This window comes from Schistocerca cancellata, chromosome 2, assembly GCF_023864275.1.
Source record: "Schistocerca cancellata isolate TAMUIC-IGC-003103 chromosome 2, iqSchCanc2.1, whole genome shotgun sequence".
NCBI classification, from domain to species: Eukaryota; Metazoa; Arthropoda; class Insecta; order Orthoptera; family Acrididae; genus Schistocerca; species Schistocerca cancellata.
The window spans coordinates 547,473,538-547,500,276 of NC_064627.1; the positions used below are offsets into that span (position 1 = coordinate 547,473,538).

Here is a 26,739-nt window from a genome sequence, read left to right on the forward strand (position 1 = left end):
AAACATCATCGGTATGGGATTTCGGAGCCGAAGACCCACTCGTGTACACTTGATGACTGCACGATACAAAGCTTTACGCCTCGCATGGGCCTGTCAACATCGACATTGGACTGTTGATGACCGGAAACATGTTGCCTGGTCGGACCAGTATCGTTTCAAATTATATCTAGTGGATGGACGTATACGGGTATGGAGACAACCTCATGAATCCATGGACACTACATGTCAGCAGAAGACTGTTCAAGCTGGGGAAGGCTCTGTAGCGGTGTGGAGCATGCGCAGTTGGAGTGATATGTGACCCCTGATACGTCTAGATACAACTCTGACAGGTGAGACGTACGTAAGCATCCTGTCTGATCACTGCATCCATTCATGCCCATTGTGCATTCCGACAGAGTTGGGAAATTCCAGCAGGACGATGCAACACCCCACATGTCCAAAAGCTACAGAGTGGCTCCAGGAATACACTTCTGAGTTTAAACACTTCCACTGGCCACCAAACTCCCCAGACACGAACATTATTGAACATGTCTGGGATGTCTTGTAACGTGCTGTTCGGAAGTGATCTCCACCCCCTCGTACTCTTACGGATTTAATGGACAGCTCGGCAGGATTTATGGTGTCAGTACCTCCAGCACTACTTCAGACATTTGTCAAGTCCATGTCATGTCGTGTTGTGGCACTTCTACGTGGTCGCGAGGGCCCTACACGATAGTAGCCAGGTGTACCAGTTTCTTTGGCTCTTCGGTGTGTAATCTGATAGGATATTGTACCTCTGACTCACAGAGATGCAACGGCTGTCAAGCAGCAACTAGTCATTGAGTAACAAGCGAAGGAAAGTATCTGGAGTAAGTGTGAGCCACATCACTTAAAAAGCTACGATTGTACATGTGAAGCAAATTGGACGTGAAAACATCTCACCAACACAACTAATAAATGGCACGTTTAGTTACATACTGGGCATATTTGATTCATAAGTAGTCGTACGAAATTTTAAGAATGTGCATGAAATAAAATTTGTGTATTTATGGGCATATGATTTGTGATGCTATTACCATGAGATTAAGAGTGCGGAAACTGCATGAAGGGCTACATACCTGGAATGGTGGAACTATACTACCCGGCAAGAAAACTGATGATCGAAAATGGAGAAGAAAACGAAATGAAACTTCACCTGGTGAGAATGTACGTTACGTTATTTCAGTGATCACAAAACAGAGTCAAATTTATAAAGAACTTCTCAGTATGAGTCCACTTATTAGAATGTGTATGTGTGTGTATTGAACCGGGGGCCCAGAAACGATGGAGAGGCTTCGCCGACCATAGCCCTCAGTGGTTCACAATCCCACAACACGCCACAGCAGTCCACCCACCCCACAACCGCTCCACACCGAACCCAGGGTTATTGTGCGGTGCGACCCCCAGTGGACCACCCCGGGAACGTCTCATGACAGACGAGTGTAGCCCCGAATGTTTGCATGGTAGAGTAGTTATGGTGTACGTGTACATGGAGACATCGTTTGCGCAACAATCACCGACATAATGTAACTGAGGTGGAATAAGGGGAACCAGCCCGCATTCGCCGAGGCAGATGGACAACCTCCTTAAAAACCATCCACAGGCTTGCCGGCACACTGGTCCTCGACACTAACCCGCCAGACGGATTCGTGCCCATTCGGGAAGCAGTGAGTTAGACTGCGCGGCTAGCCGGGCGGGTCTTATCAGCACGACTTAGCTACCCCTCCAGCCTGCGAAAGATGTCCTAAAGTAGTTTTATCCTCTCACGAAGCAAGCTTTGCCGCAGCTGTTGTAAGAGGTCTTTGATGTCAAAGATATTGGTACTAGTACGGAGTTGACGTCTGAGCCGCTTCCATACATATTTTGTCGGGGACAGATCTGCGGGTCTTCCTAGCAGTGAGAGTACTTCAGAATGACGCAGACAGTTCATAGAGACAGGTGCCTTGTGTGAAAGAACATTGTCTTGTTGAAATATGGCCCCATGATATTGTCATGATGTGCGGCAAACATGAGGGTGTAGGATGTCCGTGACGTATCGTTGCACCATCAGAGTTCCCTCAATGACTATCAGTCGTGCAATGAAATCCTACCCTATGGTTTCATATACGGCGACGCCAGAAGCAACATTTCAGTGCCTCTCCATAACATTAGATGAACGAATCATCGTTGACATGCTCAGTGGCAATGGTCATCCTAGGTTGTGAAGAACTGCGATTCATCGCGGAACACAATGCGACGCAATGCAGCAGCAGTACTTACTTTCCGGTCACGGCAACAGTACAACCGCAACCGTCTGTGTTGCAATGTCAGCGCCTGATGACACAACGAATGATAATTCCTTAGTGATACTCCTGCTAGTTCCCAACCAATGGTGCCTGATGACACAGAGTGATGCACGGGGTCCATTACTTGTTATCAGACGGGATGGACAGATGTGAAGGGGTCTCGATATGCTTGATGCGATCCTCCCTTGTGTTGGTTAGACGTGGTCGACTAGAACCTTGATGACGAATTCACATGCTTTCACGTTCCCATGTAGTCCAACATCGGTTTACGGTCACATCCGAATGACCCATAAATCTGGATACTGAATAATTCTAGCAATCAGCCAAATAGAGGCCTACTATGAGGCCCCCCCTTTCAGGCTCTGTGAAGTCCTGATAGCACTGTCTCACACGAGTACGCGGCGTCTGCGAGTCATTCACAACGATCACTAAACAACTGAAGCTGTTCACGCCCCTTGTATTCCCTAAAAGGCACGGTAAGAACACTGAACACGAACAGTAGTAATTCACTCTGGTAACACTTCTACATGTCACAGAGAAATGCAACACTAACCATTCACATCCTGATGATGATTTGCACCTGTACGAAGCTATACTGACTTCCGACCATGTCTTCTGAGTGCTTCACTCTTTTTGTCAGGCTGTGTATTTAGGAGCGTAATGTAGGGCAACACGTTGTGTAAATAAAGATAAACTCTAAGAAAGAAAACACATACCAGGAGGAATTATCCGAATGCGATGGAAATCGGTAAATGTGACGTACATGTATAGACAAACAAATGATTGCAATATCGAAAAAAAATTGAGAAAAATTGGATGAATTATTCAAGAGAAAGAACTCCACAAACTGAGCAAGTCAGTAACATGTTGGTCCACCTCTGACCCTTATGCAAGAAGTTACTCGGCTTGGCATTGATTAGCAGAGTTGTTTGATTTCCTCCTGAGGGATAACGTGCCAAATTCTGTCCAGTTGTCGCGTTAGAACGTCAAAATCCCTAGCTGGTTGGAGGATCCTGCCCATAAAGCTCCAACTTCCTCATTCGGGGAGAGGTCGGCGACCTTGCTGGCCAAGGTAGGGTTTGGCATGCACGAAGACACAATAGAAATACAGGCCGTGTATGTCGTTATCTTGCTGAAATGTAATGGCTTGCCACGAAGGGCGTAGAATATCTTCGACGTACCGCTGTGATGTAAGTGCCGCGGTTAACAACCAAATGGGTCCTGGTTGTCGGGCCTTATGACCGGCTACAGTCAGGTTGGTATCCCACCGCTGCCCAAGGCATCTCCAGACCCGTCTTTGCTGGTCATCGATGCTCAGTTCGAAGCTTGAGTCATCAGTGATGACAATTTTACTCCAGTCAATGAGGCTGCAAGTCCCTCTTTCTCTTCAATAAGCATCCAGTTTTGTTTGTTTATGTACATCACATCTACAGATTTCCGCTCCATTCTGATAATTCCTTCGTGGTGCATATTTCATCGATTTGTAACGCTTAACGAAATTGATGACAGCGTTTACATACCATAGAAATTTACGAAGTAAAATGTATAATGGGGCCTGTGGAGTAAATACCTTCCACAATTTCGACTCAATGGGACTCACACTTTGTACTCATCAGCGAAGTCATGCATAACTGAAAAATGTATTGCTTTAAGAAAGGAATATTTACGATAAAAGTGTGTTTGTTGTGACGTGGAAGGTCTAAAACAGTATGCTATACAATATCAATAAAATTTTGTAACAAATTATTCTACTAATAAGATGAACAATTTGAGCTGGTCTATAGGATGTAAGTACACATCGAGACGAAACAGGAACGTTAGTAGAGATAAAGAAACTCCAACTACATTACACTGTTAGACCTGATGGAATGTAGTTTATCATCTGTGGAGTGGCTTATCACGCTTTTGGTCATGGACATACAAAGTGATTATCGGTTGAAGAAAGTTTAGTAGACGCCTACCCGAGCTTGACTCAGCTGCTAAATGCACTCTCGGGCACTCTTGTCACACCATTGCCTCACAGGAGATGACATCCTGTTCGTAGAGCACTACAGATCTAACACCCTCTGCTCACTGTCCATGCAATACGTGGTAATGGAATAAAATAATGCACCCACGTATAACTTCAACTACCAATTACCTGTTTGTGTAAAAGTAATAACTAACAACCGCGGAAACTACTCTGAGATAATTATTAAGACAGTGGACACACTATTTTTTTCTTTGTTTCGTGTTATTGTGTGAAGGAGAGATGTTAATTGTTTCAGGATAACTTTTATGAAGGATAACATCAATCGATTTAACCATGGAGGAGAATAACATAAATGTAGTGAAATTAAAAAACAACTGCAACATGCTCTACTTACATTCGTGCATTGGTGCACGATGTCATTTTAAATTCTGTGTTTTAAATGATGCACTCGAGTATAAATTTTTATAATTAATAAACAGAATAAAAAAAATTATCTTCTGAAGCAGGGTATTATAAAGAATTCGTCGCGAAACACAGGATGTAACAGGTATAAGAGCAGAAATATTTATATGTGGTACTTCCTACGCACACAGATAAGTGTGTACGTTTTTTTCTGCACCGTACAGTTTTGCCACAAACGTACCACAAACTCTACGGCCTCATGTTTTCTGCATTGGCCGTACCTGCACCGCGAAGTTAACGACACTTGTCCGTGCAGACTTATCGTTTTGTATCCACACTTCAACAGCTTAACATCTGACCTGCTGCCTGGGGGAAAATATGCGCATTAATGGTGTCCTCTTGCCACATGTAGTTGGAGGTACTAACCAATCTAAAAACATGCTATTCGTAATATCTATAATTATTAATCGGAAAATGACGTAAACATTGATATAATGTTGTTCAGTACATCGACCTCAGCCAGCAACAGAAATATCTGTACTTATACACTTTACAACCTACGTATTAGCTTACAAAGTGGGGTGAACAAGAGCACCACTACATAAAATGGCTGCTAGAGATGGTATAATTAATTGAAAATTACGCACTGCTTTCTATGGATCTTAAGTACTCTTTTTGTGCGAATTTATATGATATGAACGTAGAAGCAGAAGTAGCATTTCCTCTGCCAGAGAGAAATGTCGAAATGTTTCGTTCCTCTTACACTATCAGGTGTACTAGTGACGTGTGTTCGTAATGGCGACAAAAGGATAAATCGGTGGCACCAGTGCAACAGTAGTCCTGGCTAAAAATTCATGTCGAAGGATTGGGGACCTCAAGTGTCTAAATTAATTATTAGGCTTTCAAAACTGGACGACGGAAGTACACTACTGGCCATTAAAATTGCTACACCACGAAGACGACGTGCTACAGACGCAAAATTTAATCGACAGGAAGAAGATGCTGTCATATGCAAGTGATTAGCTTTTCAGAGCATTCACACAAGGTTGGCGCCGGTGGCGACACCTACAACGTGCTGACATGAGGAAAGTTTCCAACCGATTTCTCATACACAAACAGCAGTTGACCGGCGTTGCCTGCTGAAACGTTGTTGTGATGCCTCGTGTAAGGAGGAGAAATGCGTACCATCACGTTTCCGACTTTGATAAAGGTCGGATTGTAGCCTATCGCGATTGCGGCTTATCGTATCGCGACATTTGCTGCTCGCCTTGGTCGAGATCCAATGACTGTTAGCAGAATATGGAATCGGTGGGTTCAGGAGGGTAATACGGAACGCCGTGCTGGATCCTAACGGCCTCGAATCACTAGCAGTCGAGATGACAGGCACCTTATACGCATGGCTGTAACGGATCGTGCAGCCACGTCTCGATCCCTGAGTCAACAGATGGGGACGTTTGCAAAAATAACAACCATCTGCACGAACAGTTCGACGACGTTTGCAGCAGCGTGGACTATCAGCTCGGAGACCATGGCTGCGGTTACCCTTGACGCTGCATCACAGACAGGAGCACCTGCGATGGTGTACTCAACGACGAACCTGGTTGCACGAATGGCAAAACGTCATTTTTTCGGATGAATCCAGGTTCTGTTTACAGCTTCATGATGGTCGCATCCGTGTTTGGCGACATCGCGATGAACGCACATTGGAAGCGTGTATTCGTCATCTCCATACTGGCGTATCAGCCGGCGTTATGGTATGGGGTGCCATTGATTACACGTCTCGGTCACCTCTTTTTGGCATGGACGGCACTTTGAACAGTGGACGTTACATTTCAGATGTGTTACGACCCATGGCTCTACCCTTCATTCGAGCCCTGCGAAAACCTACATTTCAGCAGGATAACGCACGACCGCATGTTGCAGGTGCTGTACGGGCCTTTCTGGATACATGAAATGTTCGACTGCTGCCCTGGCCAGCACATTCTCCAGATCTCTCAGCAATTGAAAACGTCTGGTCAATGGTGGCCGAGCAACTGGCTCGTCACAATACACCAGTCACTACTCTTGATGAACTGTGCTATCGTGTTGAAGCTGCATGGGCAGCTGTACCTGCACACGCCATCCAGGCTCTGTTTGACTCAATGCCCAGGCGTATCAAGGCTGTTATTATGGCCAGAGGTGGTTGTTCTGGGTACTGATTTCTCAAGATCTATGCACCCAAATGGCGTGAAAATGTAATCACATGTCAGTTCTAGTATAATATATTTGTCCAATGAATACTTGTTTTTCATCTGCATTTCTTCTTGGTGTAGCAATCTTAATAGCCAGTAGTGTATTTGCGAGAGCGAGCTGTAGTGGGCGCCTCACCACTTTTCCGATGTTGGGCAAGTGGCACATCAGGAATGCCGTCCCTCCGACGGTCGTTCTCACGGTCGACGTGTGACTGCGTTCCAAGTCGGAGTCCTCAGAGACGCCCGTAGCGAACACTGGGTCTGGAAACAAAAGGACGCTGCTGTAATTTCAGGACAACAGACCCTGCTGCCAAATGCACAACATTAGTTTCTATGGTTTTAGTTTCAACAGAAAGTGTCCAGAGATATGTGTAATACGTAACTTATACTACTAAAGACAAGACCTCGAATGGTTTTTGACGGATTCACTTCAAATTTTTACACAATACTCTAATAAACGTTAGGCCACATATTTGTTTATATATATAGTGTGTTCCAGTTCCATTATAAATCCTTGTTTGAAATTCCAAATTACAATCCTATCTCGTGGCGAGTTATGGTGTTACGACCCTTGCAGTTTCAAAAACAGCCGTTCAGAAAGTCGAAGTGCTAGCACCGCTGCAGCAGGTGTCCTGGTCACGAATGTGACAGTACGTCTCTGACACTATTCGGAAAATGACGGTGGACTAGCGAGACAACATCAAGTTTTGTGTTTGGTGGTGAGAATTCGGCGAATTCGAGTCGCAAACCGAAAGTCAGGTTCCTGGTCGTTTCTCCACGACAACATCAAGACTGTGCACGAGTGTTTGACCGACAAACGGAACACAGTCCTGGATTACCGACCGTCTTTTCCACCGTCTGTATTTCCCACTATCCGCCTTAGCTCACTGGCTGACACTGCCATTAATGATAAACGCCCTTCTACGAACCGTCACTTCATTTGTTCCATCAGATAATATCAGACCGCCCACTGTAAAATTTGAGACGTTTTCTGGAAATATTGAGACTTGAGTTCGTCCTTGAGTTCCAGCAATCGATAGATTAGGAGCATACGATATCCTCCATTCACGAAAATAAATTTTTGTGCATCTGCTTAGAAGAGAAGCCAAAGTATTTAGTTGATGATATCGCTGTGATTCCTGATGCATACAAAGGAACCAAGAGAATTATCACAACACGCTATGGCGATAAAGACAGAATTATACATGCTCACCTGGCTTACTTGAAATCTATTAAGCCAATAAACGCTCCAATCTCATACTAGATCCTTGGGGCGGCGCAGCTCTGTTAGTTTCTAAATTAGAGAAGTGTGGACAAATTCTGTGACTTTTATCAACGTGTATGAAAGTAATCACTCCTTCACGCTCAGTTCGAGTGAATCTGTTGCTACATTTTCGGTGCGCATCATCATTCGGTCCGTCCGTTCGGTCGTTGCTAAGTAGATTGGGTCTCCCTTTGGGTGGGAACGACGTATGTGTAATCGGAGCGCAGTTGGAAAGACGTCTCGATGCTCCAGCCTGCTAAGCAGGTATTTTATGTTGGTTCCCGGGGTTTCACATACCATTAAAAGGGCCGTCCTCTTTGTTGTGTTGGTATTGTAACAGTTCTGACACTAAATGTAACACTTTTGCTACTAAATGTAGCTAGTCAATTGTCAGGATGAGCATTACTCCAATGGGTATTTAATTCTAAGCATTATGTCAGGGTAAAAATACTAAATAAATTAATTTTTCTCTCTTAACATGTGGGCAGGGTGGGTTCTTCCTTGGCTCGGGTATGAGGTAAAATGAAACAGCATTTTTACATAAGATAACTTTTATTGAAAGTTTTGTACAACTGTTGCCTTACTGGATGTTCTGGCTCGGAGAGCGGCAGCTGTGTCGTTTGCGAAGCCTTCTGCTGCGGCAGCGGCAGCGGCGGCGTCTGATTACGCGTGGCGGTGTGTATCTCGTGTCGCCGTCTCGCCCAGCTGACTGGAGACGCGCATTGTGCTGTGGCCCGTTTAATTATTGAGAACGAAGTCGTGAATCGGATGGTGATACCTTGGATGTGGCGTCCCAGTGTTTCTCTTTTATAAGCGGCTGCGTGTGTCAGTGTTGTGCGTCGGCCAGCGGAGCGGCGCGGCGGGGGAAGGCCAGTGTCCCGGACTCGAACAACGGACTCCCGCTTGTCAGTCTTCGGCTGTCCGATCTTCATTCCAGCTCACAGGTGACTGCTGATGTGAGGCAGTCTCCTTCCCGTCCTCACGAGTCACCCGGGTACGAAAAAATCAGACTTCAAATACCTTTTAACTTCTGTCTTCTGGCGCCGAGGCTGCTGCTTGCTGTTCCATTACAGCGGCGGACTTGGTGCGTCTGTGTATGATGTAGTCTCTTCTTGCATGACGGTCTTCAGCACCGAAACTGACTGAAAACTACTGCTACTCTTCTTCTCCTTCTCGGGCCCACTGCGTCTCGCGTATTTATTCTCATCAGTTCACTGGAGGTGAACGACTTCACGGTCATTGCCTCTTCTGTCACGTTGAAAAGCTTCTCGAAGAATCTTCTGAACGTCAGTCATTGGCTCATGGAATGTAGGCGAGGGCCTTTGCTCACATGTGACAACTGAGAAACACGTGAGCTGGTCGGGCGATGGCCTGACGGCTGAATCGACAGCGTCCGCTTATGTGGGGAGGGCGATGGCTTCTCCTGAACTTGCCGACTTCACGGTTATTGTCTCTTCTGCTCTGCCCGCTGTTTGCCACTATGTAACTCTCTAAACCAAGTTTTTCATTTATTTTCTAATTTCTACTTCACTTTGATTTCACTAATTTATTTACTTATCTTAAGTACCACTCAACAGTATGTGTGTGTATCTTTGTGTCACTGTGTTTTTCATCTTCACAGCCGTGTTGTTCATCACTGCAGTACTCAATAAGTTTGTTATTGTCTAATATAATTGCCGTGCATATTTCTTCGCAATTGAATTTTGCTCATCTCGCATTTGCTTATCAGGCAGTTGTTTTTCGTCACACGCATTGTTGCCACTCTTACCATTCAGCTAATCGTTGTTTACCTTCTCCTGTTTGTCAGACATATCGTCGTCAATCGCATCGCTAACCTCTCTGCTGAGTTTTGTCTACATCCGTATTTCCACATACGTTAGTTTTCTTGTCTGTCATGGGTGTGTCCAAGCTTAGATACTCTCCTGATATGAGGGTCACTGGTTTAACGTATATTTTGATTTTTGCGGTATCGTATACTTTGTATTTGGTTTGCATCTTGTTCGTTGCGATTTGTGGTTCTCCTGTGAGATGTGGTCCGCTCCCCTAGACTCACTCTGGTGTGTTCTTTAGCTAGCTGTTGTTTCTCAAGTTCTTCTATTCAGAATATGAGGGTGGTCTGCAGCGTTGCTCATTGATATAAACAGTGTTTCATCTGCACGCTTCTCCGCGTTCTGTTGATCCTGCAAGGCACATCTCCTCGGTGTAGTCTGTAATGTTACGAAACTAAAACGAAAAACGTTATTGTGTAATTGTAACGTGATTGTGTTGCTGACGCTATTGGGCATTTTCGCAGGGAAACAGCATTTGTGTCGCCAGGATACTGTTTGACGTCAGCTTCGTGTTGTGTTGGCGGTCACGTGGCGTGTGTGTCTTCTGGATGGTGTGTTTGTTTCGAAGTTCGCGTCCAAGCCACGTTGATCTTTGGGATTCGAAGTATTGTAGTGCTGTGTTGAGGTTTGCTTGTCGTGCGGCAATGATTGGTGAGAAGTTGTTTGGATGGTCCTTTCCACCAGTACTGCCTCCTTTCTCTCGCCTTGGGCTAGTAGGCTAGTACATTCATATTCTAACCTTTGTTACTCTAGTCCTTGTATCCTTAACATATGTTTAATCCGTAGCGTCGCCCATTGATACAGGTCATGTCTTAATTTCCGTGCTGTCCTATGTTCTATGAGTTGTTCATAGAACACGTGTTATATGAAGTCCTTTGTGTTGAGGAAACTAACTAGGTTGAACGATGTCTCGAAAGACTGGCGAGAGAATTACGCTGCCTTCGAAAAAAAATGGTTCAAATGGCTCTGAGCACTATGGGACTCAACTGCTGAGGTCATTAGTCCCCTACAACTTAGAACTAGTTAAACCTAACTAACCTAAGGACATCACAAACATCCATGCCCGAGGCAGGATTCGAACCTGCGACGGTTCCAGACTGCAGCGCCTTTAACCGCACGGCCACTTCGGCCGGCTACGCTGCCTTCGATATTTGGCGTTTCTAGAGACGGGCCATGCTGGCGGCGCCAGGACATCGCTCGTCGCCAGCTTGTCTTTCTTGTGGAGGTACATTTGTGTTTGTTTTTGCTTTGAGTTGTGTTGGCTGTGGAATTCACAACAGGGATTATACAGTCAACCGTTTTTGAGCTCCTTATTGCTCAATCAGCCAGTACCATACTCTATTTTTTGAAGTTGCCTGGAGTATAGTCGTTTTATAAGTTTGGCAGTCCACTTCATTTTTGTTGCATGATTTTTGTTTGCCATTTCTTGTGCAGGTGTTGCATCCGATGATGTTTTGTTTTTTCTGGCAGTCTAACTTTTTATGTTCTTGGGATGAGAATTTTTAAAAATAAAAATTTTTGTCAACGTGTATGAAAGTAATCACTCCTTCACGCTCAATTCGAGTGAATCTGTTGCTACATTTTCGGTGCGCATCATCATTCGGTCCGTCCGTTCCGTCGCTGCGAAGTTTTTAAAAAAATTTTAAAAATTTTAAAAATAAAAATAGAACGCACTGATGATAGCACAAAAGTGTTGAAACATGTATAGGTGAAACAAAAGAAAAAAAGGTGTCTTGCATAAGGCGGAACTTCTCATCCCATTTTCTTAGCAAGCACGGAGACAACAAGAAGAACTGCACCACAAGATGATTATTTTTATGTTCTTCTTCCCCGAAACGCAGGAAACCATGTCTTGACCAAGCAGAATGTTCCTGACACGAGGACTGATTTCGAATAAGTTTTTCGAAAATTCTTTTCCCTTTTGGCCAGTCTTGAATCTGAATTTGGCTTCTTGTGTGTTTCGTTCTTTGGTCACGTGTTCAGACATGTTTAGATCGCATGTCCCTTCCAGTAATACTTGTTCAGTTTATGTGTCTGGAAATTATTGTATTGTTAAACGTGGCTGGCGTTTCTTTGTTGTTTCGCATTTTGTGTCCTTGATTTGACTGTCTTCCTCTCAAGTTTCCGGCAATCTTCCTGGGTTTCTGTTTCAATGATCGTCACTGTCGGCGTGGTGCGCTCTGCTTTTATTTTCAGTTATTCTTTGCATGGACTTATTTGTGTCGTATGGACTTCCCTGACCCGTTTTGGATACTTATTCGTTGTCGATTTGACAAGTAAGGCTGTAGCGTGTTTTGTGTTGGCGTTTTTAGTTTTCTCCTCAATTGTGTTCATCTCAGTGTTGCCTGCAACTATTGCTACGAAGAGGCTTGTGGCAATGTCGGCGCGGTTTTGATCTTCTCTGTTTCTATCTTTAGATTTCCGGTTTCCGTCTTAAGTTTTCCGTTTTCCATACCAAGATGGATTTTTTGTAAGTCTAGCTTGTAACAATAACAACTGTACCTATAATAATTTTTTTTTATGAATTTAGATGAATTTTTCTTTCTGAATTTATGTAAAGTAATATAAGTAATGTTTTGAATTTCTTTTTCTTTTCGTGTCATGTTAAAGAAACTGTAAACAACTTTTGAAATGAATGTTATTATTTACGTTAGATTTCAAGCAATTTGATAACCAAAGGAAAGTGTATTTAATGTTAAAACTATTGTAAGATGTGAAAATTGTAATTTAAACACTTGGTCCATACGTAGGTAATGCATTAGAATATGTGTAGTAGAAAACCTGTGGTGAATACCCTACCTGTAGGGGAGCGGGAAAAGGTGGATGCAGGCAAGCGCGGGAAAACGCACACTGGCGCGGTTCGGCACAACGGGCTCAGTATTACAGTCGGAGTTGGGCATCGGTCAGAGGAACATGTACTGTACCGAGGAGGCTATCTAGGAAAAGTGGATTCCATTGAGCCTCGGATGGGCCGATTCCGACGACTACTTGGCATGGCTATATTCTCAGGCACAAAATTGGAAAGATTACGACGCTAAGAAGAAGGAAAGTGCCGATGCAGTGAGAGCCTTAGCCGTGTTTGTATGTGTGCTGTGCTGCCCGCTATCTCGCTGTCCGCCATCCGCCACACCGACGTGCACAGGTCAAACATTTATTTCATCTTTAGAAGTGTATCTTAGTGGACCAGTGTCGAAACTGTTTTGACTGTTCAATAATAACGTGACTTTTACCAGAATTGCCTTAGCCGTTACTCATCCTTATCACTGACCTAGACAGGGTCCTTACCACATATTGTGCAACCCGAGTATCCCGAATTGAAAGTTTACAGTTAGTAATAAATTATCTGCAGACTAAGCTATGCTATAAAGACGTTTAAATTCAGGTTTGTTAACGCAGATGTTAGTAAAGAACAACAGTGTGATTAAATTGAAAGATAAATTTTGAATTGAGCTAGCAATGTTATTTAATTAATTTGAGACAGAAAGAAGGATAACTAATTAATTCAAGAATAAAAGAAAAGAGTAGTTATCCACAGATTGATAATTTTGAGTGTTAATTTACCTTCAGGACTTAATAGTTTCAGTATAACAACCATAACAGTTTCAGGGCCCCCCCATTCTCTTGCCTATTCTTTCACATCTTGAAGTGTACTGATCAGATTTGAACAGCAAAGTTAAGTTCTATATTTAACCTAAGTGTATTAGTGTTTTTTCCAATTTTAATAGTGACATTGTATGTGTGTTTTCAAAATTGCTAATTCTAGGGTAATCTATGCCCGATTTCAGTCTGACCAATATACAAATGAAGTTCGTAGTAATCATTGCTGTGTGGTGTTGTGTAATTTAGCTCGTCCAAATTAGTACAAAAGAAGAAAACCTTAGTTCATTAGATTCTTTCTGGTTCCAAACTTTGCCATAAAACGCAACATTACTACGTGTTATTATGCTTGTACATGCACACACTTGTACAAGGAAAAACTCACTCAATGCCTAATTAGGCTGGCGACCGTAGTATTAATCATTGGTAGTATCTACTGTGTGTACTTCTTGTCCATGCGAACGCGTAATTATACTGTACATTTGCTTGACGCATCACTGTAGTTATTGACTGAGTATAGGTTCGATCTTGCTTCCATTAGGTACACGCGGTCAAATTATGTACTAAAATCCTTGTTTTTAAGGTGAAGCCCGTGAACTTATTACAGTACAGGCTTTATAAAGCTAACGCACGTCCGACAGGGCGGTAGTGTTACAAGCTCTTCTACAAGAACACTCCGCCTGTAGTTTTCACCTTTTAAGATGACCTGACGTACAGTCTATTCTTGCTTGCGCAACAGTGGAAGAACACGTTTCTAGATATGAGACCACACTTCTCGTTGCTGCATAACTACTAGTCAACAGTATTTTCATGGACTATTTCGCGTTTGACACAGATGACGACAGTAAAGCTCTCGCTGTGTATTATGAACTAATGGCCGTCATGAAATTATTGAACTTTCATGTGGCGAAATGGACCACTACTTAAGATCCAGACATAGGAGAGCCGAAAAGAGAGAGATTGATACAGAGACTAACGTTTTAGGCGAATAATGGAATACGGCAATAGTCAGCTTCTACATCAAGGGGATGACGTAAGACAAAAATTGCCTGATGGTCTTACAAAAAAAAAAAAAAAAAAAGGAAAAAAAAACCTCTTACACACGATAGTTAAATTTTACAACCCTCTACTTTCTCCTGTGTCAGTCGTGTCGAAGTTATCACTTCAAGAGACGTGGTGTAGGGTAAATGACCGGAAAGACCGATCTGACAACATTGTACAATACTTGTGTGTCAATTTTCCCGTCATTGTGTTGCATCCGTATGCCACGATGGAAATCAACTACTAAACATCACGATGTTCAAGAGGCGTACGGTGTAGCTCTGTACATCTACAGTGTTTTACCCGGCGACACAACGATTCACTCAGCCTGTAACAACAAGAACCTCACACCTGTCAGAAACATATCACTGCCAGGTCTCGAGCTTCTAGAAGGACTTGTGGGAACACGATTACTAAGATTTTCTGGACAGGTACGGGGTACGACATTACTGTCAGTGACGTAGACGAATGCTATAGTGACGTTAGGCAGGATACGCAGTGATGTTAATCGATGGACGACTTTCACTCTAATAGAGTAACGGAGACAGTCATTGACATGATAATCCAGCGGATCACCTAACACGGGGACTTCTTGGCAATCAAATCCATTCTGTAGATTTGTGGTGGAAAGAATTGCCACAGCTAGCACGCCCTCGAAAATTTTTGCCATTCAGTACGCCAAATATGCTAACGACCTCTCAGAAGAGGAGAGAAACATAAAACATGTGATGGCTGCCTCATACACATTTCCAAACTCAGTTCCTATAGAATACTAATTCTTACAACCGGGTGGAACCTTTGCTTAACACATAACATTCGTCACAAAGATAAAGTTGGTGGAGAGTTGGCAGTAGTCGAGATCGTAAACGCACGTACTTACTGCACCAGAATAGTGCAACGGGACTCCACGCACTCCTGAGCAGTAAACTAATACCGCAAGACCTTAAAATTGGACAGTTTGATTTATTGACTGAAGATGGACTCCTTCGTCTGTGAGATTGGCTGTAGTTTACGGACCTCAGCAGCGAGCAACCACAGTCAGTTCTGCATGATGAGTCACAGCAGTTCACGAAACCTCGGCTTTCAGACATATATAAAAATATGTGTGTATGTGTGTGTGTGTGTGTGTGTGTGTGTGTGTGTGTGTGTGTGTGTGTGTCTTCCACATCTCCTCCTAAGCCAAATTTGGTAGACGTACTAATTACTGCCAAGGAAGAAGTTCTGTGGCAGTAAGTTGCAGTTGATCTCCATCATGTTAATGTTCGAATTATGTTATCCGAACACCAGAAAAAAAGTTTTGGATACATCGAAGGTTGTCAAGGCATTGAAAAGGTCCTGCATACATGTTTAGATTGCAATATTATGGAGGCTCCAGGAGGAAAAATTGAAGCTGCTCCATCTGCAGATCGAATGAGACCATCCAAGTCCTTTACTGTCCCTCGCATAGGCTTTGCAGGCCCTCTCTACATCAAGTTAGCCACTACCATGGAAAAGGCCTACATGACATTCTTCACTTGTGCAGCAACAAATGCAGTACATTTACAATTCTGCTCCATTATGAACACCAACACATTTTTGATGGCGTTACAAAGATTTAATAGTAAACGTGGATAGGCGCACACCACCTACACCGACAACGCAGAGACCTTTTACATCACCAGTGCACAAGTGTCTGAAGTATGGAATTCACTGACTACCTCAGAGCCGCATTTCTTCCCCCAAAACCGGAATCACTTGGATGTTCATCGCCTCATGGACGTCTTGGTGTGGAGGATGTTGGGAGATGACGTGGGTACAGTCAAGCGATGCTTACAGAAAGTGTTGGGACGATGAAAATTAGTTGCATAACAACTCTCCACCAGCATGGTCAGCATCGGAGCTGTGGTAAACTCGAGGCCTGTCCCTCCTGGAGATGACGAAGAACCTGTGACACCGGCACACTTCCTGGATGGTGATGGACTACTGAACGTGTCCATTGGGCCTAAACATGCCATCATACACAAACTTATCAACGTGTTGATACTACGTCAAAAGGAAGCAGACGACTTCCGGAAAAGATTGAGGAAGGAATATCTCATGCAGCATATGCCCTTCCACGTAGTTAGGGGCACGTCTTGTGAATGTGCCGACTTCCGAACTGGTAATCTGACTTTGATGCAAGAGATGCGTGTGGACGGAAGCGAAAAGAAAAGCGTATTGATGGCAAGGACAATAAAATGAGGAAGGTAATGCTGTGCACTTAAGAAGCACAAAAGATAACGTTTCTGGTTCAGTTGGTCATCCCCTGGACTTAAACAAGGATGGTGGTGGGGGGGGGGGGGGGCGAGGGAGGGTTGGGTGTTGATGGTAGAAAAAGACATTTTTGGGCTTATGTAATGCTATTGCATACGATCTGGTTTATTGTAAACTCCTTGTAGCATAAGTTCAGCGACTGTAAATAAAGAAATTCTTACAGCGGACGCACTTCCCACTGCCGACGACACGACAGCGTTAACAAACCGCTTCCGGGATTCCAGGAGGTGAGACTGTCCTCGCTCGAATCGGATCGCGGATTAACGACACGGACTGGCGAGTCTGGCCGCATAGATGTGGTTTTATGCAGTTTCCTACATCCAGCTATGTCAATATCGAGCTGGAACCTCAGATAAACCATGCATAAATATTTATAAAACGTTCTCACACTTGAACATTGAATTCAGCCTAGAAGCAGACAGCTGGGGTACAAAGATTCCATATCGGGGAAGAGGTGGGGGTGGGTGAGGGAGGGGGTGGGAAGAGTGGTGGCTCCAGCAGGGGCATCCAGGCGCCAACTGTCACTAACACCAACATTGTTTCAATGTGTACAACAATTCCGATCCCACAGAGAAACGGGAAAACGCAAGGAAGAAGAAGACACGGCTATTCTTTCCCCTAAGCTTATCAAAGCCGCATTTCTTCAAAATATATGAGTAGAAAATTTTTCATTTTCTGTACATTGTTGCAGCAGGTGTTTCACAAGTTCAGTTCGATGTAGGGTATCTGGCTGTAATACCTGCACCTCCTGTAGATGGGGCTGCTTGTGTTGTTCATATAGAATATTAGTTTGACTTATTTCCAGATCGCCAACGGCCTTGCCGCAGTGGTAACACCGGTTCCCGTCAGATCACCGTAGTTAAGCGCTGTTGGGCAAAGCTAGCACTTGGATGGGTGACCAGCCGGTCTGCTGAGCGCTGTTGGCCAGAGGGGTGCACTCAGCCCTTGTGAGCCATACTGAGGAGCTACTTGATGAGAAGTAGCGGCTCCGGTCTCGGAAACTGACATACGACCGGGAGAGCGGTGTGCTGACCAAATGCTCCTCCATATCCGCATCCAGTGCCGCCTGTGGTGTGAGGATGACACGGCGGCCGGTCTTTACCCTTGGGCCTTCATGGCCTGTTCGGGAGGAGTTAATTTAGATATTTCCAGATCTCGGGCAATGGCCAATTACTGGGCGCAGGGTTGTCACGTATGATAGTTAACGTAACTTCTTAGAGATGGAATGATCTCAAATGTCTCGCGAAATCTGTATGCTGCTGATAAAAACAGATAGATGCACCAAGGTATAAGGGCACTGTTATGAGGCTGTCGTCGCTGCAAGAACAGCTCTTGATAGTCATTGAGCCACTGTTCCGTTACATCTTGCGTCCCATTACTCAACTACCTCTCAACCAACATTTTGTGCTGTAATGTGACAATATTTTGCCTCCATACATGAAATATTATACCAGTTTCTTTGCATATGTTATTCGATACGACATCGCGATTTACGATGGGGCAAAGGATAATTGATCGTTTTATTGTTTGATATTCGGTAGCAGCACCGAGTACTAACGTTTTTTTTTTTAAGGTAGCGTGTCTGGGGATGAATCTGAGTTGGACGCTGATAGCAAGGAGCAGTGACTGTTACGCGTTCGTGTGAAAGCAGCGATTGGCAGAAGGGAGATTAGTAAAGAAGCTGTGTCGTGTTCGACTGGGAAGTATTACTTACCTGTTCTCAAGGTAACAGAGTGAAGGCAACGTGTATCTTACAAGAGAAGGGGGTATACTTGTAGTATGCGGGAGTGTACGGAGATCACGAACAGCGGACGCGAGTTGATCTTTCGCATATCTTCTCACGGGAGACAGTGAGCCACATTTCCCGCCAAAAAGCAGAGACGTGAATTTCATTATGTCGTAGGTAGAGTTGTAGAATAATCTACAACAGTCTTCTATATGGAGTTTGAAGTGCAGGCGATGGGCTGAAAGCTACATTACCCATGTAATGGGAAGCACTACTTTTGTAACAAGTGCATGGGTTCGTTGTAGCGAGCGCATACGCAGTAGCAGCGAGCCTCGGTGGAAACCAAATGGCGTGTGGCGGACTCCCCTGGAGGTGTCAAAACAGGACACATCACAGCGGGAGCAACTTAGAGACTTCAGTGACTTAAGCGTCAGTAAAGAGTCTCGCTTGTAGAATTTGCGAAGTGTCTGTTTCGCCTCTAAGAGCGAGTTAAGTCGCTTCTGTGTAAGTAGAGTGGCGATTCTTTGCTTCTCTGTGGAGTCTGAGGCATACAGAAGTGCTTCTTCATGAAATAATACTTGAGTTCAAACTGTGTTCCTTGCTTATGAGCAAACAGAACTCTTAACTCGTGTTCTGTGCTGTACCGAAGTGGTTTCAGCTTTAGGAGTTCACAGGTGGCACATTACGTCCACAGTATAGGCAGAATTTATAGGTACGCATTACACACCATCTATACAGCGACCAATGGCACCGACCACATCGATGATGCAGTACAACTTCTTCCAGCGCTGTAATAGGTGATATACGCACCATGGCACGGCAAATAGGGAAACAATCACATTGAATCTGTTGAGCTCCATCTGTTTGTTCTCTGAGCTATTTACTGCCAGTGCCGTTCAGGGTGGAGATCTTCTGTTTCGCGGGGCTAATCTGTATCAGCCAACTTAGGGTGCACGCCTAATAAACGGGGGCGCGATTTCTAAGAAATTCACAGATGTTCTCCCAATCTCAGAACTAGATTAAGGGTATGTTTTAACATTCTGTATTGACTTCATACATTTTTGCATTTTTCTATTGTTCCAAAATAAATAATTTTGTGGTATCTATTGGTATTCATTCTAGTAGGACCTTTGTTTAACATGTATGTATATATGTATAAAGCTGCGGACCTAGAACGACGGAAAGGTTTCGTCCCACTGTAGCCGTCAGTGGTTCACAACCCCACAACAGGCGACAGCAGTCAACCCACCCCACCGCCGCCCCACAACGAACCCATGGTTATTGTGCGGTTCGGCCCCCGGTGGACCCGCCCGGGAACGTCTAAAACCAGAAGAGTGTAACCACAAATGTTTACGTGGTAGAGTAGTTATGGTGTACGTGTACATGGAGACGGTGTCTGCGCAGCAATCGTCGACACAGTGTAGCTGAGGCGGAATAAGGGGACCCAGCCCGCATTCGACGAGGCAGAAAAACCATCCACAGGCTGGCCGGCACACCGGACCTCGACACTAATCCGCCGGGCGGATTCGTGCCGGGGACCGGCACGCCTTCCCGCTCGGGAAGCAGCGCGTTAGACAGCACGGCTAGCCAGGTGGGCTCTTTTTAACATTATCGATCTCCTAGTTGAGCTAGAGCAGATTTCATCATGATTAGATACCTCATCTGCTGTATTCCTCTGGTAATTATTGTAAATGGCAGGACTGTTTTTAATTCATTTATAGGTGTGATATTTCCATTGTGGACACAACATGGGGCAACCACTCACACATGCCGCATGTAAACCAACACCTGGGAGTTTACAGTACGTAAACCAGTACATATTGTTGTTCATAGAAAATTCTATGTTCAGCTAACGTAGTCGAAAACAAAACTCGAGACACAACTTACTCGCAGTCATATACATTTATGTAAGGTCTGAGGGCCTAGAGCGAAGAGATCGTTTCTCAACACTGAATAGGCTTCTATAGCGAGTCGATGAAGTACAGGGTGTTTCAAAATGAATGTACGGGTTTTAAGGCTTTGTAGCATTTAGTACATCAATTTAAAATTATAAACAATACATCAAATAAAAGAGCATCTCAGACCATTTTTATCGCAAGTGTTCAATGGGAGCACCATTTGTCGCTCATCGAGTCGATAGGCGAGTTCTTCCCAAGCCTTGATGAGGGTCTCTGGAGAAATCGTTATAACAATGCTGTCTCTAAGGTCGCGTGGATCAGCTGATAGGGGAGACACATACGCATGATCCTTCATTAACTCCCTAAGAGAAAAATCACATGGCTTAAGACCTTGTGTGAAAAAGGAGGTCATGCAAAACAAGCCCTGTCATCCTTCCACTGCCAATCAAGCAGTCGGTTACAGCGCCGTTTAACCAATCGGGTACTGAGTCATGGCAATGAGGCGGCGCATCATCTTGCTGCCGAGTAAAGTTTTGTTGAATTTTCTTTCAGCTGAGGAAAGAGCCGTAGTTCGTATAGAGATAAGAAACACCAGTTACAGTTGCTTCACCGAAAAAGAAAGGCCCATAAACTTTCTGCCTGGATACGGTAAAAAAAAATCAATTTAGGGGAGTCTCGTTGCAACTATACAATCTCGTGGGGATTTGCTGACCCGCAGATGCGCAAATTATGTGTATTACCACTTAGGTGAAATGTCGATTCATTACTGAAGACGACACGATACAGAAAATCTTCATCGTCATGTAGCAACATTTCGTTTGAAAAGTTGGCACGTAAATCGTAATCTGTAGGCTTTAGAGCTCTTAACAACTATAAACGATAAGGACGTAATTGTAAATGTTTCCTTAAAAGTCTCCACACAGACGTCACTGGAACTACTAATTCACGATTTGCCTTCCGAACTGGTTTATTGGGGCTAATCGTGAAAGAGTCTCACCCGGTCAACAAGTTCTTCAGTCACTCTTTGTCGTTCCGTACTCTTCACTTTGTGCACAGGCATACAGACAAAACTGTTTGAGTTGCTCTTTCATCTGATGTACTACCTATAAATGTATGTTGAATTTAATAAATGCTACAAAATCTTAAAACCTGTATATTCATTTTGAAACACCCTGTATTACTAACATGACACACATACCGTCTTAGACGCATTTCAGTGGTGTCCTTCGTCCGATAGAGAACCAAATTGAAGATAGTGACCAATGCAGCCAGACACTCAAAAACAATCCGCGACATGAAAGTATGTCGAAAGAGATACGATGCACACACACACACACACACACACACACACACACACACACACACACACACACACACACACACACACACATGGTCAACTATATTTTGTCATATCCGGGGCTCTTGAGTGGTGTCCCCAAAGATATTCCCTATGGTGTGAGGGATATTATCGCTGTATTCGAACGGGGAGACACGACAGACGGTTTTGGTTGGAGAGTGATCTCTGGTCAGCGACGAGTCCCGCTGCGTGCGCAACGGGAGAAGAGACGTGAAGTTGATCTGCAGGCGAGGCAGACACAAGAGCGTTTGACTGCGTGCGTGTCTCGATAGCGGGTCCTTGTTGTGCCAAAGAAAGCATATGGACTGAGTGTCTGCATCGTGAATGAAGAAGATGGGAAGTGGTTGTTGTCTACAGTGTACAATCGTACTGTATGTCCATCTTCGAACTTTTGCTCACAGCCACCATTCCAATCGTGAGTTCCGGGTTTAAGTCCCACCAAACGAAGTTGTCATGTTTAAGATCACGGTAGGACTGTGTTATGAATGCGTTTTTGTTAGAAGCCTGACGGGGTACTGAGATCGTGGTTGATCGAAAGATTTTTGGAAAAAGCTGTTTGGAGGAACTAGTGCATTCATTTACACATCTTTCAATCTAATGACCCTTTGAGGTATGAACGAGCTGACTCGTACCTTGTGATGTATTGCTAATGGTACAGTGTTGATGGTGAGGCAGACGGAGGTGCCATTAGTAATTTGGAAAGCTTACACGTCAACTGGTGGGGGAGTAAATATTGAGTAAATATTTCTTTGTCCCAGGTAGGATTTGATAGAAGTTGTGAGATACGGAAAAACAGAATGTAAAAAGCTGTGTAAGTTGTTGTAAATTTGTTCACTGCGTAGAAGGCTTGCCACAGCGAGGTTTTATAATGTTAAGTTTGTGGTGTCACTGCCAGACACCACACTTGCTAGGTGGTAGCTTTAAATCGGCCGCGGTCCATTAGTACAAGTCGGACCCGCGTGTCGCCACTGTCAGTAAATGCAGGCCGAGCGCCACCACACGGCAGGTCTAGAGAGACGTACTAGCACTCGCCCCAGTTGTACGACGACTTTGCTAGCGACTACACTGACGAAGCCTTTCTCTCATTTGCCAAGAGATAGTTAGAATAGCCTTCAGCTAAGTCCATGGCTACGACCTAGCAAGGCGCCATTAACCATTTCTAGAGAGAGTCACTTGTATCATCAAGAATGCTGTATACAAATGATGGATTAAAGTTAAGTATTCCAGCAGCTACGTACTTTTCTTTATAGCATTCATTACGTATCCTGTTACAGACCTACCGCCCACCTGCGTGAGTTGACGCGTGCATTTCGGCCTCCTCAATAAATTAGTGTAGGTTGTGTTGGCTAATCCGCCGACACAACAAAGTTACTGATAATTCTTGCCAACTGATGTATGTTTTTAATGAATGTTATATTATGGAATTAATTTTTCTCAAATTATGATCTGGAAGTTTAAAATTTCTGTGCTTTTAAAATGTTGGAAACGCTGAGCTGCTAAGATGGTAACGAACATTATAAGTTTTTCATATTAATGATTTATAATTGATAGTGGAAGGTTTCGTATTGTATCTGACGAAAAATTTTAATGTCTTTAGCTCAAATTAACGTGTGATGCTTAAAGGAGCCAAATGTTGGCTATATAGTTCGACATTGGACGCTATTAACATTATGTGTAGAACTGGTTACATAATGCCTTTTAATTGATTTTGGGCAGTTTTGTGGTATTATGTCTATGAAATATCTTTTTTAATTATGGCTGTCAGTTGCCTTGATAGAGCACCGTGTGATTGTTCAGTCAATGGTGCTTTGTGTGTTGGGCTACTGAGTGTCAAAAAGTGGTAAACTTTCTTTTGGCTTCCAGTATACCAATAGGTCGCACCACTCCACACAATTCCGAATCTATACGCTATCAATAGCATATACATGTTTAAAAAAATGTCTAGGCGTGTTTGGGACTCGCTCACTGGGGTTTCTGTAAAAACCTGACTATGTATATAGACAGTTCCTCCATTCCGGAAATCGAAAATTGACGATTTTTGCCTTTTATCGACATTGGTACTGGCGAGGTATTGGTCCCAGGGATTCCAAGACTTCCGAGAACGTTTTAATTTCCTGTTCGAAGTCGGACAACAAGTGACAAAAGAAAAAAATTTTCATGTGATACAAACACAAATTAACAATTTTCTGATTTTTGTTCCTCGCTTATACCGTGAAACCTTATTTCTTGCTAAGTTTCGTGTTAATACGTCAAAGGCAAGTACCCTATAGGTTTTAATGAGTGAATTTGTGAGTATCAAAATATGTGAGATATATAGCCGTATCTTTCGATTGCATTGACTTAGAAGCTAGCGTTTATTATGCCGCCAAGAGACCATAGACCTTAGAACATGGCCCTTCATACGTCTACTTGTTCCTGAGAAAAAATGGCTCTTCACAGACAGGACAGACAGGCTGCTAACAAGTGATAAAATCTTAATAGTGTGATATAATTACAGATTAACAATTTTCGGATTCTTTTCCTTTGATTGTAAAGGGAAAACTTGCTTCTTGCCAAATTTGATGATGCTAGACCAACGGTGAGTACGCTGTAGGTTTTGATGAGTGAATTTGCGAGAATCAAAGTATGTGACATACATAGCCTTGTCCGCTGATTGCACTGACTTAGAAGCTGCACCTTTCTCCACGTAAAGAGACCATACACCTTAATATGTGACATACATTTGAACTTGATATGTCTACCAGTTCCTGAGAAAAAGGGTTTCGAACAGTCGGACGGACAGACAGATGGACAACAAAGCAATCCTATAGGAGTTCTGCTTTTCCTGATTGAACCACAGAATCCTAAAAGTGGAAGGTGATGATGATGGTGTTGTGTGTGTGAGAGTGTGTGTGTATGTGTGTATATGTGTATTTTCATCATCTCCTCCTAAGCCATTGGAACGATTTCAACCAAAATTGGTAAACATCTATTTATTGCCTGGATAGAAGTGCTATGGGGGTAAGAACCAACTATCTCCCACAGGAGTAGATAGGAGTAGTTGTGGGAGTTTTGTAAAGCCTGACATCTATGCTTCTCAGCAAGACATGTGATTTTTGTGGGTAGAATCAAAATACATCCCTGGCATAATATGTGTGGATGGACATGATTGGGAAGGGAGAGAGAGGAGAATGAGATGTATAGTGAGAGAAGATTGGGTGAGGTGGACATAGAAAGGAAGAGGAGGTAATGTCCCAAAAGAAAGGATAGGAGTGGATGGACAGAAAGAGGGAGATGGGGAAGGAGGAGATGGTTAAAGATAGAAGGGTAGGAGACGGACAGAGAGGGAGGGAGAGGGAGGTGTAGCAGGCAAGTGGAAGATCGGTAATGAGCAGATGGAAAAGGAGAAACTGTTCGAGGAGGAGATGGAGAAGGTTGGAGGAGGAGATGGACAGGGAGAGTTGGATGGAGGAATCGGACATAGAGAGGGGGAGGATCAGACAGGTAGAGGACGAGGGGAAGGTGTGATGGATAGAAGAGGGAGAGGAGGAGATATATCAAGAGAAGTGGAGAGGGTCAGAGAAGGAGGGTAGGCAGGGGAAGTGTAGGAGGCAGGTGGAAGATGGAGAGGAGTAGGGTGCAGGTAAAAAAGGAAGAGAGGGGAGAAAGAGATGGAAAGAGAGAGGAGAGAGGAAGAGATGTTAGGAGTGAGAGGGAAGAGGAAAAGGACAGAGAGAGGGGGGAGAGTAAGGTAAGTAAATAGACAGGGAAAAGGAGATGGACAAAGAGAGATGGACAAAGAGAGATGGGAAGAACAAGGAAAGTCAGAGAGAGGTGAACATTGACAAAGAGAGGGGAATGGAGGAGATATGTGCAATATACAGTGTGTCCGAGAAATGTTGCGACAGATTTTAAGGGGTTGTAAGGGATGTGTTGAAAAACAACTCGAGTACAGGAACCCGTTTACGGAAACGTTATCCAACGACGCTACAGAGCATCGAAGTTGTAGGCGCCGGCACCTGCCACTAGACCACCCCTTCGACAGCAAACGTAATTTTGTATGCTGACGGACCTTACACAGAACGTCTCGAAATGTTTGTAATTCATTGATCTCGTCTGACTGCAACAACCGCCAGTGGAGAAGACGGAGTTAGCTGCTGCGCAGAAAGGCATTGTCTGCTATGAATGCGATACTCTGTTGTCTCAGTGTATGACGGTTTCTGACATGAGTTTCCATCTGCAGGGTATCTTTTTCTTGCAACCCTCCAAAATCTCCAATGTTGTTCGGTGTACAGCAGAAAAACGAACTGCAGATGGAAACCTGTGTCCGAAACAGTCATCCACCAAGGCAACAGATCACCGCATTCGTAGAAGACAAGGCCCTGTGTACACAGCATCTAGCCCCTTATTCCCCATGGACGATCGTGGCAATCGGTCGCGATCAATGAATAACAAAGAACATTGCGAGACGTTCCGCCTACGGTCGTCAGCGTGCAAAAGTCACGTTTGCTGTATGTGCCGCACGGGTGCGCGAGTGAAGCAGAGGGGAAAAGGCTAATACATACCGGGTTGTCCCTCTTAAAGAGAGCGCATTGCGACCTACCTTAATTGAGACTCGTATAGCGCGTGTGGCGCGACGCAGGGCAGTGTGCCCTGGTCGCGTGGGATCGTGCAAACTGGGACGCGACGCGATGGTGACGCGACTCGCGCCTGCGCTTGGTCGCTTGACTTTGTGGTTGTGGCACATTTCCTCGCGCCGCGAGCCACTGCGGGACAGCTGGAGCGGGGAGCAAGGAATTTGTCCATCCACATCCTCTCTTCGATACACTGTGCTTAGGCAGTGGCGCT

General features: G+C 44.2%; 1 protein-coding gene and 1 pseudogene across 1 annotated transcript in view; one reads left to right on the plus strand and one right to left on the minus strand.

Moving 5' to 3' along the window:
• Window positions 1-26,739, minus strand: part of LOC126162128 (uncharacterized) — an 85,691-nt gene that overhangs the window by 46,923 nt on the left and 12,029 nt on the right. Inside the window, exon 2 of the mRNA XM_049918417.1 lies at window positions 7,045-7,169. Coding sequence (XP_049774374.1) covers window positions 7,045-7,169 — 125 coding nt within the window. The remainder of the gene's footprint in view (window positions 1-7,044; window positions 7,170-26,739) is intronic.
• LOC126164238 (5S ribosomal RNA) lies at window positions 17,740-17,857 on the plus strand (annotated as a pseudogene).